Here is a 16,277-nt window from a genome sequence, read left to right on the forward strand (position 1 = left end):
AATTAATAAAGATCATAGGGCTGCATAATGATGGATGAAATCAGAGCTAGGAAACAGTCTCTTCATGTCATTCAGGTACTCTTCTCCACTGGTCTGTGTCTACTCATTTTAACAAGCCTGGAGATTCATTATTCCATTATCTCCCCAATCCTCCAACTTTTAATATTCCAAGTTGCTGTTTCACTTCTTCTGATTATATCAAGATTATACCACAGCTCTCTGATTGCTCCAGTCAGTGCTAATCTCTCTTTTAATACTGCTAGCTTCTGACTATATCCAATGAATGAAGATATGTTTCTAACATAAAAAAAGTATGTCAAGCAATGTCTTCTTCTTATTCATGTTCTTATTGTGAGCACAGGATTAACTAAATTTACTAACAGATGCTTCTTCAAAAGAGGCACATATAAAAAGTTTAAATGCAGGAATAAAGCTCTAAAATCCTTTAAAAATCTGATTCCATTATAAAACAAGTTAATTCATTTATTTTAAAAATATGAGCTTCCAAATATTGAAATTGCTACTTTTTTTTCACAATCCCTTTACTATAGCCACACTGGATTAACAGATGATTTAAATACTTTCTGAGAATTATTAATGCTTATTAATAGTTGTTAAGCTCCATACAAGTGGAAATGTATAAAAAGAAAAGCAGTAGAGATATCATTTGGTTATAAGGTAAAATCTATGATTTGTCAGAGTGATAAAATTTCTACATGGTAGTTTAGATGTTCTGCCATTTAAACTGGTAAGTTTCTGGACAGCAGGGAGTGTGGCTTGTTCATTATTTTATCTCTAGTACTTAACAGAGTTATGCACAAAGCAGGTATTCAATACATACTTTTTAAATGAATAGATAATGGTAGGGGACAGGACTTAAAATCTCACTTTATAGTAACAGCAGCTAATATTTATTGAACACGTACTATGTGCCAGGCACTATTTAAGAGCTTTACATGGTCTGAAGAGTTAACTTATTTAAATCCTCTTTGGTATGATTATCACCACCATTTTACAGATGAAGAAACTGATACACAAAGAGATTAAGTAACCTGCCCAAGGTCATTCCACTAGCAAGTGATGTAGGCAGTCTGGCTCCAGAGCTCAGGCTCTTAACTACAAGTCCATACTGCCTCTTTTCTGATGTGGACTTCAAGCTCTATTACTCAATGATACCTTTTAGCTAACAAGGCTAATGTAACACAAAGCTAACAGGGAACAGAGGACAAAGAAGAGACCAAACATAAAGTATTACAATGGTTTTTACTTTGTTTTATTTTATTGGAGAATAAAGAAAGTATCTTGAAGTTTATATTGCTTGAGTCTAAGAGAAGTGTCTGCTTTTCCTTTATTAGTCAACATATTTTTGGTGTGTTTAGAACATTATTTGCAACTAATCTTAAGAGGCCTTGATGACGGACAATCCCAAAAGCTGGCAAATATCATGCCAAAGACTAATAAATGGATAAACAAATCTCAATATTTGTATTAACTTTCCAAAATTCTATTTTACAATTGGCTTTTTCTAAAGATAGCCATGAAGAATAGTAATATACAAAAATGGGATAGAAACATGAATGCAATGTGTTTTGACTTGCATGAAAGAAAGAAGTTACTTGGAGATTAAAGAAACGGTGAAAAGCACTGGAAAGCTTTTCCTACCAATCATCTCCCACCAATAAAACAACTAATATTCATTTATCTGTCTACAATTTAGAGAGCATTTTTACATGAAATTTGTTCACTTGCCAATAACCTTAAAATATCATTTCTACCTAGAGATACCACACATAGATTGGTTGAGTCAAGGCAGAGGAAGAAAACTAAGGCAAACCCAGAGAAAGAAGATCAGATGGAGAATTGTATAACAGTATTCCAATGACATTTTCATTCTCCTAAAAAAGTATAGTCCAATCAAATCTTTTGATTTCAGTGGCCCTATATTAGCTTGCCTGTATGTTGATAATAATGATGATGACAGGGGCTGGCCCCATGGCTGAGGGGTTAAGTTCATAGGCTCTGCTTCGGTGGCCTGGGGTTTTGCTAGTTCAGACCCTGAGTATGGACATGGCACTGCTCATCAGGCTATGCTGAGGTGGCGTCCCCCATAGCACAACCAGAGATGCTCACAACTAGAATATACAACTATGTACAGGGGGGCTTTGGGGAGAAGAAGAAAAAAAGAAAAAGACTGGCAACAGATTTAGCTCAAGTGCCAATCTTTAAAAAAAAAAAAAGATGATGATGATGATAAAGAATATGGATAATTAAATAAAAGGATCATGGAGGGTTTACCATGAAGCTAGAGGACATTCTGAGATCTTTCTAAACTAAGTGTATAGAAGGGAAAACAGTAACCTTAAACACACACACAAATTACTTGTAAGTGCTAAATCTAATTTACCTATTTATTAATAAGGCTAGATTACATTATAACAAATAACCTCAACCTATGCTATTTTAAATAAAGAACTAAAATGTTTAGGTTGATAACTAACTTCTTTTTTTGGCCAATCATGAATTTTTTTGTATGAGCCTGAGAAAAATCTCATCTACATAACCATGGTCAATTCATATGGTTTTGTATTGGAAAATCTGCAGTTACATGAGTCAACCAAATATTCTGGAACATAATAATCTGGAATATATACATCTTCTACATAAGCACAATTCATCTATAAGAATTTCCAGTTACTTTTTATTGGCTCTTACCCCTTCTTTCGGGTCGGTGTGGAGTCCTCCTCCTGCATGACCATGCCAACATGTCCTTCTTTCTATCAGCGGCCATGCCTGGAGAGCCTAGTTGAAGATGATACCAAGCGGTCCATTAGCTACTACAAAATTTCAGATCTTTAAAAATCTGATTTAGACTGCATAATTTAATGAATTTCCCCCAAACAAATTCAGAGGCATAGCTTTTAGCCTAGCATAGCAAAGCAAAACATCTTCCTATTAGCTTACAGATACATTTATACAAAGAATATTGAGATATAACAAATACTCATACAGAAGTTACTTTCTCTAAATAGCTTCTGAAATTAATGTTTAAAATATTAAACTTGTATTATGCTTCTATTTGACTAATACTGGCTTTCTTACTGTCATTAGCTACTATAGTACTGTGTAATCTGTTACTCTATCATTGGCAAGCAAAGTACATTATACAGTTAATTAATTATATCCCATTTGCTTTCCACGTGTATACATTTTTGCTTTACAATTTAATGCAGTTGATTTTACATAACTGACTCTTTTTCTTATTATTCTGACTCATGTATACTTAGAGACAAAGTATTTTTTAATACTTCACAGTCTTACCTTATGCTATAGTAATTTGCATACACGTTTTGTCTTTTCTATTACATGGTAATTTCTTAAGATTAGGGACAGTCTCTCTTATGCTTGTATCTCCCAGGGCACATACCACAGTGTCTTGAACATGAGCAAGTTAGATTTCAATGCTTGTTGGATTAGTTTATAAAATAGAGCTATCTGCCAACGAGCCTTGAAAATATGCAAACATCTTGTCTATTACATTTTTTTTAAAAGCCTTAAGATCATTGCTCAGGTTAGAGAAAAAGGAATAAATCATTTGATAAAATATAACAGTTAACAAGATAGTAAAGATTAGGCTTAAAATTTACGCTTGCTAATATTTAAAGTATTTCCTCAATTACAAAATACTTAATGAAGTACATGGATATAATAATACTTCTTCAGCAGCCACAATAATCAATAATTAATGAATGAGGGTACAGTTTTTTACAAACACAAATGTGTATCAATACCGAATCATACCAGTATCAGCTCTGGGCCAAGCTATGAAAATGGAATTATAAAAAGCAAAAGTGCCTTCTTGTTCTCACCAGTTGAGACACAAGAAGTAACTGCCATAAATGGGTTATTGATCTTTAGAACAACAATCTTAAAGCATTTTTAAAGGGAAAAACTCAAAAGGTAATTTTTAGTGTGACGATGTCTTTTTGTGACATTTTTTTCTTCTGAAAGACTGAACAACAAGTTATATCAAGGGATCTGGTGAATACCACACAAGATAACGAGGTCTTCAACAAAACAAAAGATTAAAGTATAAACAAACTTAGTGGTGTCATGAACAATGAGAAGATTGAACATTCTCCCGTAACTCAAAACTTTAATTTAATAATGGAAAATTTAATTCATTTCTATGGCCTCTGTATAAATTAGAACAATGCCTTGTACCTAAATGGCAAATAATTATTAATCAGAAAGAAAAAATAAAAGAAGTACTCAGGATTTAGACCATCTTCTAATTTTCTAGTCTTTTTCTGTCTTGGAGATTTACTTGTCTCATTTTAAAGCACTGATAATTTTTAAAAATGTCTTTCACTTACATTAGTAATGAAAAATAACCCTCATCAACATGTAAACCCAGCATCACTTACCCCAGGGGCTCTAAAAAGCTTAGAGTCCCTTGATTTTCTGCTATTTGAACGTTTTACAAGGTAAAGAAACTTTGTTCACTTGAAAAACTTACAGCATTCCATACATCAGATACAAATTACCAGGATAAATTTAAGCGTCAACAAACTGCCATTACGTTTATAAAAGCTTTCTGAAAATGTTACTCTCATTGGCATTGATCTCGAGAGATTTAGACAGATTTCTCCAGGGGTAGAAAAATATCAAGATTTCTTTCTCCATTTTCAGTAGCAGAATGCTATCTTCATTTCCAGTAGCAGAAACATACCTTGTTATTCATCTTGCTAGTATTTAGAAAAACATGAAAAGGGAAACTATTTGGGAAATATAAAATATGTACTGTAAATTGGAAAATGCTTCAAGGGCTTGCACATTTTTCCTAGTTATACATGGAAGAAGTGTCTGCTAAGTCTTACCCTTGTGGCATCTAATAACTGTCTTGAATTGCCTTTCCCCAGTCCCTGCCATGTGGTACGTCTTAATGACTCCAGGATCTGCAGAAGAGAAAAAAAGGGGGAAGAAGTTTCAGAGTGGACAGTAAATATTCAAAGATTTCCTTTGTTGCATATAAATATACATAAAATTAAAACCATAGTGAGTGTTAGAGAGATGGTTACGCTTTTAATACATGCCTAAAAAGATTAAAAATAAAATGTGTGGTTCACGTATAAGGTCACATATTATTCATTAAAAGTGTCAAACTATTTTCTTTTTGCCCTCTTTCTCTAGGTTTCTCTGTCTTTGTTTCTTAAAGCTGCCAGTCTTCAACCCCATTTCTTTCTTAAATGGCTTTTATGCCCTTTTCAAACACTCCTCCCTTTACTAATTCCCTTTACTGTATTCTATTATGCCCTACCTTGTGTCTGTTCCCTCTTTAGTCTTAATCTGAATGCTAAATTTAGATATTGATCACAAGATCAGTTTTGCCAAATACTTTTATGTACCTAACTGTTGGACTCCAATGAAAGATTCCTTCAGCCAATTTTTTGTCTTGATAATGTTCCAAAACCAGAGTTGAAGGAAGGCAGAATAAAGAACCTCTCCAAGATAGTATCAGATAGACATCTGTAAAATGGACACACAATCTTCTGAAATGTAACATCAATTTAGTGAGGAAAAACTGGCTTCTTGGGTCAAGTCTCTCCCAAAAGGCAGATAATACTTAGGCTTTCCTTAAGCTATAAATGAGTTATACAAATAGATTAATGTCTGAATATAAAAGTTAACACTGTATGCTTCAAAAGAGCAAAAGTGAAATCAACCAAAAAACAACCTCCATATACAAAAAAACTAACCAACTTACTGAGAAAATTAACTCAGTTTTTTTCTAAAATGTAACTGAACAGTAGTTGATTTCTGCTTATGTATATTTGTAAATATATAAGGCAGTCCCTGAATTACAAAAATTTCAAAAGTACTAATGGCTGTTTGCATACTGTCTTGCCAAATCCAATTTCCTACACCACTCCATGTACCCTCAAACCTCCACAAGCCATCCACCGTCAATTATGCCTTTCTGGTGCTTAACTCAATTGCTTTCCTCACTGCCTTTCTCCATACTAAGACCTCATACAAGCTTTACCCCTTCACTTTCCTGTTTTTCATAAGCCCCCACTTCAAGTAACTGCACATCAAGCATGATCATGCATGTTTGCACATGCATATTCAATTTAATCTTCTTTGCCTTCCAAAATTTTTCCAGTTATCTCAAGTAAAATACTATCTACCTTCTTCTCTCCTTTTTCTCAAAACCATACCTATATACGGCCAACAGGTAAAAGATGAATGTCAGTGATACACTCAAATTAACAGTAAAAACATACATTCTGAAGTGATATTGGTCAAAATAGAGACAATGTACCATAAAGTCTAGGCCCTTGAAAGTACTCATAAATCCCCTTCAGAAATTCTAGCTCTCTCTTTATCCTTCTATAATCAAACTATTTTTCCCTTAAGCATCAGGATTCAAGGTAAGTAATTTTTAAATGTTCATATTCAAACTGAACTTCTAGTACCAAAATAGCATTGTTAAAATTACAAACTATTTGAGGCATGTGAAAACCTAGAAAACAATATAATGAACAAAAGTGTACTCACTACACAAGCCTAAGAAATAACAAATGAAAACAAAGCCCCAACAGGCACCTCTACAATGCCATCTCCTCCTGGTTCCCCAGAGAGTATTAGCATTAATTATTTAAAACATCTTTCATTGCAAAATGAAAAATAAGCCTCATAATGGGTTAACTCCTTTTGACGGCTATTCTCACCACTATTTAAAATATCATTCCTATGGAAAAATGTTCTGAGTTTTAAACAACAAACTTACAGACACCTCTGAAACATGATGCATTTGTAACTTAGGGACTATTTCTATTTTTAAAACCCTGAAAGAAGAAGAGTTTACAGCAAAAAAAACCTTTCGCTTAAAAATGGAGGTGGGCAACAAGGGAAAACAAGATGCTTAATTCTGTGAAACTTGATTTGAACATTAGAGGGTTGGATTAGATGCCCTCTAAGGTCCCTTTCAACTCTCAAATTCTATGATTTTTATGGAATTAAACGAAAAGTCTGCTGATATTAACTGGATTTAAAAAATCTTAACTGAGTAGATTATAATCTATTTCTACAATAAATCTAGCATCTGAACTTATTTATAACACCATCCCTCCAAAGACACACAAAGCAATAACCCATATACTGCTGAAGATAACAGACATGATCGATATGCACAGATAGCAAATAAATGCAGTATACTAATAATGACAACCTCCCAGTCCATATGAAGAGGCAGATAAGTTAAAATGTTTACACTGGAGAGTCACGTTTATTTTATCTAAAAAGGAAGAAATTCTGGAAGAACCTAAAAGTTAAGGAAGGATTCTGTGGCTGCTGAGTGTAATAATAATCATTTAGATCAGCACTATTCATCTACTAATCATTAGAAATATTAATCTTTGACAGACAGTTGTATAGGCACAGTATCTTGCTCCATGTAGACACTCAATAAATATTTATAAAAAGAATATCAACACTAAAACCATCAATCTAGCAGACAGAACTACCTCAACATATATGAGGCCAAGACCAAAACGAGGTGGCTAATAAAATTTAAAGCAATTCCATTACGACTGCATTCTCCCTTTAAAGTAAAAATTTAATTTTTACTAAAAATAATCCTATTAAATAACTTCTTTAATTACCAGATATGATTGCATCCTATTTTATAATAGTTAACTTTCATAATTCATGTTCAGTGTTTATGACACTTGAAGAATTACCTAATAATAAAAAGAGATTAAAGAACAACTTATAAATCATCAACCAATCAGGAATTTTGGAGTCAATTATATATTCTGCATTTCTGAAGCCTTGGAAGCAAAACTAAGTTTACCACTAGCCATCCACGATGTATGTAAAGCTTAACAGTATCAAGTAGTCGTGTGCAAATATTGTTATCATCTGATCATTCCAAAACCTAAAACATTTAAAATTAAGCTCTGAATACATTTCTAAAGACAAACTGTTATAATTCAAAATTACATTTAACTTACTTTAAAAGCATAAAAGTTTGAGATGAATGTTATTTAAACCAGGTTTTCTTCCCAACTGTCTAGAAACTAGCTGAGAGGGAGAGAAGGGGAAAGGGGTAGGGGAGGAAAAGGGGGGGAAGAGAAGGGGGAGGGGAGTGGGGGAGAGGGTGAGAGGGGGTAGAAGGGAAGAGAGGGGAGAGGAGGATAAAATGGTAGACTGATGACTTAGATTTTGTAACTATGTTCCTCAGCTGAAAGTTGAAGGATAAAGGATTTCCTTCTCTGTGTTACACATTCAATAAACGCTTGTAGAATGAACGAATAAATGGCAGCACAGCATAAGGATTTTGGACAGCTCACGTCACTTGAGTCTTCATTCATTAAGCCACAAAATCATCAGGTTGAATTCCATTGCTATAAAATTTGATGACTCTAGAATAGGGGTTGGCAAACTTTTTTTCTCTAAAGGGCCAGATAGTAAATATTGCAGGGTTTGCAGGCATATAATCTCTGTCACAACTACTCAACTCTGACACTGTAGCACAAAAGCAGCCATGGATAATACATAAAAGAATGAATGTGGCTGTGTTCAAATAAAACTTTATTTAGAGACACTGAAATTTGAATTTCATATAATTGTCACTGAAAAATTATTCTTTTAATTCTTTTCCCAACCATCAACATATGTTAACCTCTTAGCATAGAGGTCTTGCAAAAATAAGTGGCATATTGGATTTGGCCCAAGGGCCACAGAGTGCTGACGCCTAGATAAATTCTTAAATAATTTCTACATAATTTCTAAAATCTCTGCTGCCTCTAAGGACTCTGAGAATACCATAACAAAACAAAGCACCTCCACCAAAAATTAGTCACCACCACCATCACAAAAAAACAACTTATGAACAAAAAATATCCACAGAATTCCCCTCTTCCTCAACCAGTTTTCCTTTTACCTACAAAATTTTCACATCTCTGGGGGAACAACATCAGCAGCAAGGCCCATTTAGCAGAGGTACAAAAACTCTTCAGAGAATATTTATGTTTGTTTAGGCAACTTCTGTGAAGAAAGATTAGAAATGGCTCCCATTCAGATAAGAAACTCATTTATCATGACATTTTTGTCATCACAAAACTTGGTCATTGCTTCATATGTTTCGGCTAAGTGGTGTGAGATGCCATGCTGTTTGCTAATACAGCAACAAAGAATTACAAGGCGTTTGCCAAATTCATAGCAATAAAAACCAATGACTGAATATTAAAAGGTAAGAAAAGACTTCAGAACCAATTCATCTTTTTTTTACTGAGGTAACACTGGTTTATAACATTATATAGATTTCAGGTGTACATCATTATAATTCGACTACAGTATACACTACATTGTGTTCACCGCCAAAAGTATACTTCCATTCTGTCACTGGACAAATATCTCCCTTTACCCCTTTTGCCCTATCCTACTCCTCTTCCTCTCTGGTAACCACCAATGTGTTCTCTGTATCTATGTGTTTCTTTTCTTTTTTTTTTTTATCTTCCACATGTCAGTGAAATCAGACAGTTTTGTCTTTCTCTGTCTGACTTACTTCACTTAGCATAATACCCTCAAGGTTCATCCACGTTGTTGCAAATGGCAAAAGTTCATTGTTTTTATGACTAAGTAGCATTCCATTGTACAAATATACCACATCTTCTTTATCTGTTCATCCATCGATGGGCACGTTAGTCGTTTCCATGTCTTGGCTATTGTAAATAATGCTGCAATGAACATGGGGTGCATATACCTTTTCAAATGAGTGTTTCATATTCTTTGGATAAATAGCAAGAGGTGGAATAGCTGGATTGTATGGTAGTTCTATTCTTATTTTTTTGAAGAATCTCCATACTGTTTTCAATAATAGCTGGACCAATTTACACGCCCATCAGCAGTGTATGAGGGTTCTCCTTTCTCCACATCCTCTCCAACACTTGTTATTTCTTATCTTTTTAATAACAGCCATTCTGACAGACATGAAGTGGTATCTCACTGTGGTTTTGATTCTCATTTCCCTAATGATTAGTGATGTTGAACATCTTCTCATGTGCTGGTTGGCCATCTGTATATCTTCTTTGGAAAAAATCTTCTGTTCAGATCCTCTGCCCATTTTTTAATTGGGCTGCTTATTTTTGTTGTTGTTGAGTTGTATGAGTACTTTACATATTTTGGATAGTAAGTTCTTATTGGATGTATGATTTGCAAAAATCTTCCCCCAACCAGCAGGCTGCCTTTTTGTTTTGTTGATGGTTTCCTTTGTGTGCAGAAGCTTTTGAGTTTGATGTAGTCTCATTCGTTTATTTCTGCTCTAGTTTCCTTGCCTGAGGAGATATATTCAAAAAGATACTGCTAAGACTGATGTCAGACTGTACTGTCTATGTTTTCTTCAAAGAGTTTTATGGTGTCAGGTCTTACACTCAAGTCTTTAATCTATTTTAAGTAAATTTCTTTGTATGGTGTAAAATAGTGGTCTAGTTTCATTCTTTTGCATGTGGATGTCCAGTTTTTCCAAACCATTTATTGAAGAGAATTTCCTTTCTCCACTGTACATTCTCAGCTCCTTTGTTGAAAATTAGCTGTCCACAGATGTGTGGGTTTATTTATGGACTCTCAATTCTGTTCCACTGATCTGTGTGTCCATATGTCTGACATTACCATGCTGTTTTGTTTACTATAGCTATCTAACATACTTTGAAATCTGGGAGTGTGATGCCTCCACAGCTTAGTTTGTTTTTTAATCGGGATGGCTTTGGTTATCCAGGGTCTTCCGTTGTTTCATATAAATTTTCGGTTTCTTTGTTCTATTTCTGTGAAAAATATCACTGGGATTCTGATAGGGATTGCACTGAATCTGTAGACTGCTTTAGGTAATATGGACATTGTAACTATGTTAATTCTTCCAATCCAAGAGCATGGACTATCTTTCCATTTCTTTGTCTTCTTCGATTTCTTTCAACAATGTCTTATAGTTTTCCATGTACAGGTCTTTCACTTCATTGGTTAAATTTATTCCTAGGTATTTTACTCTCTTTGTTGTGATTGTAAATGAGATTGCTTACTTTATTTCTCTTTCTGCTAGTTCATTGCAAGCATATAAGAAATGCAACTGATTTTTGCATTTTGATTTTGTACCCTGCAACTTTAAAGTATTCATTTATTATTTCTAATAGATTTTTGGTGGCTTCTTTAAGGTTTTCTATATACAAAATTATGTCATACATGAATAGTGACACTTTTATTCTTCCTTTCCAATTCAGTAGCCTTTTATTTCTTTCTCTTGCCTAACTGCCGTGGCTAAGACTTCCAATACCATGTTGAATAAGAGGCAAGAGCGGGCATCCTTGTCTTGCTCTTCTTCTATAACGGACAGCTTTCAGTTTTTCACCATTGACTATGATATTAGGTGTGGGTTTGTCATATATGCCCTTTGTTATGTTGTATTTTCCTTCTATACCCATTTTATTGAGAGTTTTTATCAGAAATGGATGCTGAATCTTGTAAAATGCTTTCTCTGTATCTATTGAGATGATCATATGATTTTTATTCTTTATTTTGTTAATCTGATGTAGCACAACGATTGATTTGCAGAGGTTGAATCATCCTTGCATCCCTGGAATAAATCCCACTTGATCATGGTGTATGATTCTTTTACTGTATTGTTATATTTGGTTTGCTAATATTTTGTTGAGGATTTTTGCATCTATGCTCACCAGTGATACTGGCCTGTACTTTTCTTTTTTCCATTGTCCTTGTCTGTTTTCTTGTATCAGGGTAATATTGGCCTGCTAAAATGAGTGAGGAAATGTGCCCTCCGCTTCAATTTTTTGTTAGAGTTTGAGAAAGACAGGCATTAAACCTTCTTTGAATGTTTAATAGAATTCACCAGAGAAGTCATCTGGTCCTGGACTTTTGTTTTTTCAGAGGTTTTTGATTACTCTTTCAATCTCCTTACTAGTGATTAGTCTATTCAGATTCTCTATTTCTTCTTCATTCATTTTGGGAAGGTTGTATGATTCTAAAAGTTATCCATTTCTTCTAGATTATCCACTTTGATGACATATAGCCTTTGACAGTAGCCTATATTGATCCTTTGCAGTTCTGGTGCACCTATTGTAATTTCTCTTCTTTTGTTTCTGATTTCATTTTTTTGAGCCTTCCCTTTTTTTCTTAGTGATCTAGCTAAAGGTTTGTGAATTTTATCTTTTCAAGTTCAGAACCAGCTTAGTTTCATGAATGTTTTCTATTGTCTTTTTAGCCTCTATTTCCTTTATTCCTGCTCTGATTTTTATTATTGCCTCCCTTCTATAAACTTTGAGCTTTCTTTGTTCTTCTTTTTCTAGTTCCCTTAAGTGTACTGTTAGATTGTTTGAGATTTTTCTTGTTTTTTGAGGTAGGCCTGTATTGCTATAAACTTCCCTCTTAGAACCACTTTTACTATATCCCACAAATTTTGATATGTCGTAGTTTTCATTTTTATTTGTCTCCAGGTAATTTTTGGTTGCTTCACTAATCCAATAATTGTTCTGTAGCATGTTGTTTATTCTCTACATATTTATGACTTTTCCAGCTTTCTTCTTGTAGGTTATTTCTACTTTTATACTGTTGTGGTCAGAAAATACGCTTGATATAATTTCAATCTTCTTAAATTTATTCGGAGATGTTCTGTTTCCCAATATATGGTCTATCCTTGAAAACGTCCCATGTTCACTTGAGAAAAATGTGTATTCTGCTGCTTTGGGATGGAATGTTTTATATATATCTATTAAGTCCATCTGGTCTAATGTTTCATTTAAGGCCAATACTTCCTTGCTGACTTTCTGTCTGGATGATCTATCCATTGATGTAATGGGGTATTAAAGTCCCCTACTATTATTGTGGTGCTGTCAATTTACCCCTTTAGATCTGTTAATAATTGTTTTATATATTTTAGTGCTCCTATATTAGATGCACATATATTAATAAATGTTGCATCTTCTTCATGGATTGTCCCCTTTACCATTACATAATGTCCATCTTTGTCTCTTGTTATCTTTTTTGGCTTGAGGTCTAATTTGTCTGATATAAGTATGGCTTATATCCTGTTTTCTTTTAGTTGCCATTTGCTTGGAGTATTGTCTTCCATCCCTTTACTTTGAGCTTATGTTTGTCTTTAGAGCTGAGATGCGTCTCCTGGAGGCAGCATATTGTTGGGTCTTGTTTTCTAATCCATCCAGCCACTCTGTATCTTTTGACTGGCAAATTCAATCCATTTATATCTAGGATGATTACTGATAATATGATGACAATCCTACCATTTTATCTTTTGTTTTCTGGTTGTTCTATATTTTCATTGTTTCTTTTTCTTTGTATTTGTCTGCCATTTCAGTTTGGTGTTTTTATGTGATGTTTCTCAGTTTCCTCTTTTTTTGTGTTTTGTGCCTCTGCTCTGAACTTTTGTTTTTGGATACCATGAGGTTTGTATAAAAGGTCTCATGGATAAAACAGTTCTTTTTCTGCTGACAGTATCTTACCTTCATTTGCCTATATAGGTTGTATCCTTTTCCTCTTCCCCTTCTATGATTTTGCTCTTGCATATCATCCCTTTTTATGGTGTGAATTCAATATCAAATTAAAGTGGTTACAGTTGCTTTTAATGACTTTCCCTTTAATCTTTATGTTATAATAAGAGCTCACCAACCTATTCTGATACAGAGTTGCAAGATACAGATTCTGTTTGGCTATTTATCACTTGCTCAATGTTTTGTGTACCTTTGCCTTTTCACTTTAGGTAGGAAAGATCCTTTCAACATTTCTTGTAAGGCAGTTCTACTGTTGATGAATTCCCTCAGCTTTTGTTTCTCTAGGAAAGCATTTATTTCTCCTTCATATCTGATGATAACTTTGCTGGGTAGAGTATTCTTGACTGATAGTTTTTATTTTTCAATCTTTTGAATATACCACTCCACTCTCTCCTGGCCTGTAGAGTTTCTGCTGAGAAATCTGCTGATGGACTAATGTGGGTTCCCTCGTAGGTTACTGGTTTTTTCTTCCCTGGCTGCCTTTAATATTCTTCCTTTGCCATTGACTTTTGACAGTTTCATTATTGTCTTGCAGAAGATCTTTTTGAATTGAGGTAATTGGGTGTTCTATTAGCTTCATGTATTTGTATATCCAGTTCCTTTTCCAGGTGTAGGAAGTTCTCAGTTATTAGTTCTTTAAATAAGTTCTCTTCTCCTTCTGGAATACCCACTATCTTTATGTTGCCCTTTCTAATGGAGTCAGAGAATTCTCATTGAATTTCTACATTTAAAAAAAATCTTAATTCTCTCTCCTCTTCTACCTGCATCATTTCTAGGTTTCTATCTTTGAGGTTCCTAAGTCTGTCTTCCATATGGTCTGCTCCATTTCCAAAGCTTTCTAATGCATTCTTCATCTCATTTATTGAGTTCCTCAGCTCCAGAATTTATTTGGTTCTTTTTCAGAGTTTCGATCTGTTTAGTAAAATATTCCTTTTGTGCATTAATTTTATTCCTGACACCATTTCTGAGCTTTCTTGTAGCTTGTTGAGTTTCTTCATGACAGTTGTTTTTAATTCTTTATCAGATACAATCTTACATGACTTTGGTTTCTGAGGAACTGTTATTTTCTTTCTGTGATGCTGTTACGGTGGCTTTTCATAGTGCTTGATGAATCATTCCTCTGCTGGTGCATTTGTCATAGCAAATGCTTTTCTTATTTAGGTTTAGCTATGTTTGTTTTGATTCTAACTATTCAATTGGCTGTATATTAGAGGCCTTTCTTTTTTCAGTAGGTGGCGCTATAGTGCCAGTTTTTGGTTTCTGTTACCTGAGCTGCCTCTGGCATATTTGAAGTTTGGCACTTTCCACTCTCCATCCCTTCTATTAGGGGTGTTGCTGGCACCCTCCTCATCACCACCAGTACCTCTGGGGTCACTGATGCTTTGCTATTGCTGGTGTTGCTGCAGTCACTGCATTTTCCACCAGGGTACAAGGATGGTGATGCCTCTACCGTATCTGGGATCACCTGGGTCAGAAGCATCCCCTCTGTGGCAGGGCTATGGGAAGGGTGGAGATGGAGCTGGGTTTGCAGAGCACTCGCTCCATTGTTGCTGTTTCCTTGTGGCCACAGGTGCCACTGCAGTTGAGAGGTCAGAGTTGTGTGCGTACCTTGCTGCTCTACTTGGCTCTGAGCTGCAGGGGCCTGGGATTGCAGGGTTCCACCTCCATTGCTGCTCTGCTCCCCATGGCCACAGATGCTGCTGCAGCTAAGAAGCCAGAGTCTCACATGCACCTCAGCTGCTGCCCACCAAGTTCTCTGTGGCTGAGCATGGCTGGCTTGGCCTCCACAGCCAGGGGGCTAGGATCCTGGGCACCACATTCACTGTTCCCCCAGTTTGCCACCTCTATGTGTTCCAATCCACCCACCTTCGTATGTACTGATGTGTAGGTCTCTCTGGCATCCTGTGTTGGGCAATGTAGCCTTTGTTGAGTTATGGATGCTTTACTCACTGTAGAGTGAAGGGGAAAGACCAAGGAAGCATCTCTGCCACCATGATGATGACCCAATCCCTTTTAAATCATGAAACTAGGGGACAAATGCATAAAGAGAACTTTCTTTATCACATTAAGAATAATTCACTAACAGCGCATTTTAGACACATTTAATAGTGAATTATTTCATTGGGCTAGTTTATTAGAACCCAGGAACTTTAAAAAATTGGAATTAATCTGTCAGTACTTCTAAGATTCCTAGCCCTACTGTGTTTGTGCACAGAATGGAAACATTACCACACATTTCACACTGCAGCTAGAATGCTGAGATAATGTGAAAGAAGCTGAGAAAGTGGAATTGGACCTCTTTTCTGCTACTTCATAGTTTCAGCTTTCAGTCTTTATGTTTACTAATATGGACTGGGGAGAGAACTCTCAAGCACATTTCTTAACTCTAGGTTCCATAGCTAGAAGATCCGAACCAGTAGCAGACCTTCTACTTTGTTCAGTTACATTTTTCTATAAATGCTCATTTATGTTTTTTGCTTTTTATGGATGTGTCAGATTGCCACAGACAAGTAAATTACCTAGAAAATTACCCTAACCTCATACAAGATAGGATTTTCATTTACTTGGGTCATTCTGCAAGGCTCACTATGCAAGTCATATCCCAAATATCCTGGTTTTCTTTATAAGCATTTCAACAAAGTCGGATCACAGTCAGTCCTTTGGTAGGAAATATGTGACATATTCTTTGCTTCTAACACA

General features: G+C 35.1%; 1 protein-coding gene across 1 annotated transcript in view; it reads right to left on the reverse strand.

The window, feature by feature from the left end:
- Positions 1 to 16,277, reverse strand: part of ABCB7 (ATP binding cassette subfamily B member 7) — a 113,596-nt gene that overhangs the window by 60,883 nt on the left and 36,436 nt on the right. The window contains exons 2-3 of the mRNA XM_005614282.4: positions 4,878 to 4,955; positions 2,713 to 2,799 (exon numbers count right to left, since the gene is read on the reverse strand). Coding sequence (XP_005614339.3) covers positions 2,713 to 2,799; positions 4,878 to 4,955 — 165 coding nt within the window. The remainder of the gene's footprint in view (positions 1 to 2,712; positions 2,800 to 4,877; positions 4,956 to 16,277) is intronic.

This window comes from Equus caballus, chromosome X (genome assembly GCF_041296265.1).
Source record: "Equus caballus isolate H_3958 breed thoroughbred chromosome X, TB-T2T, whole genome shotgun sequence".
Classification (NCBI taxonomy): Eukaryota; Metazoa; Chordata; class Mammalia; order Perissodactyla; family Equidae; genus Equus; species Equus caballus.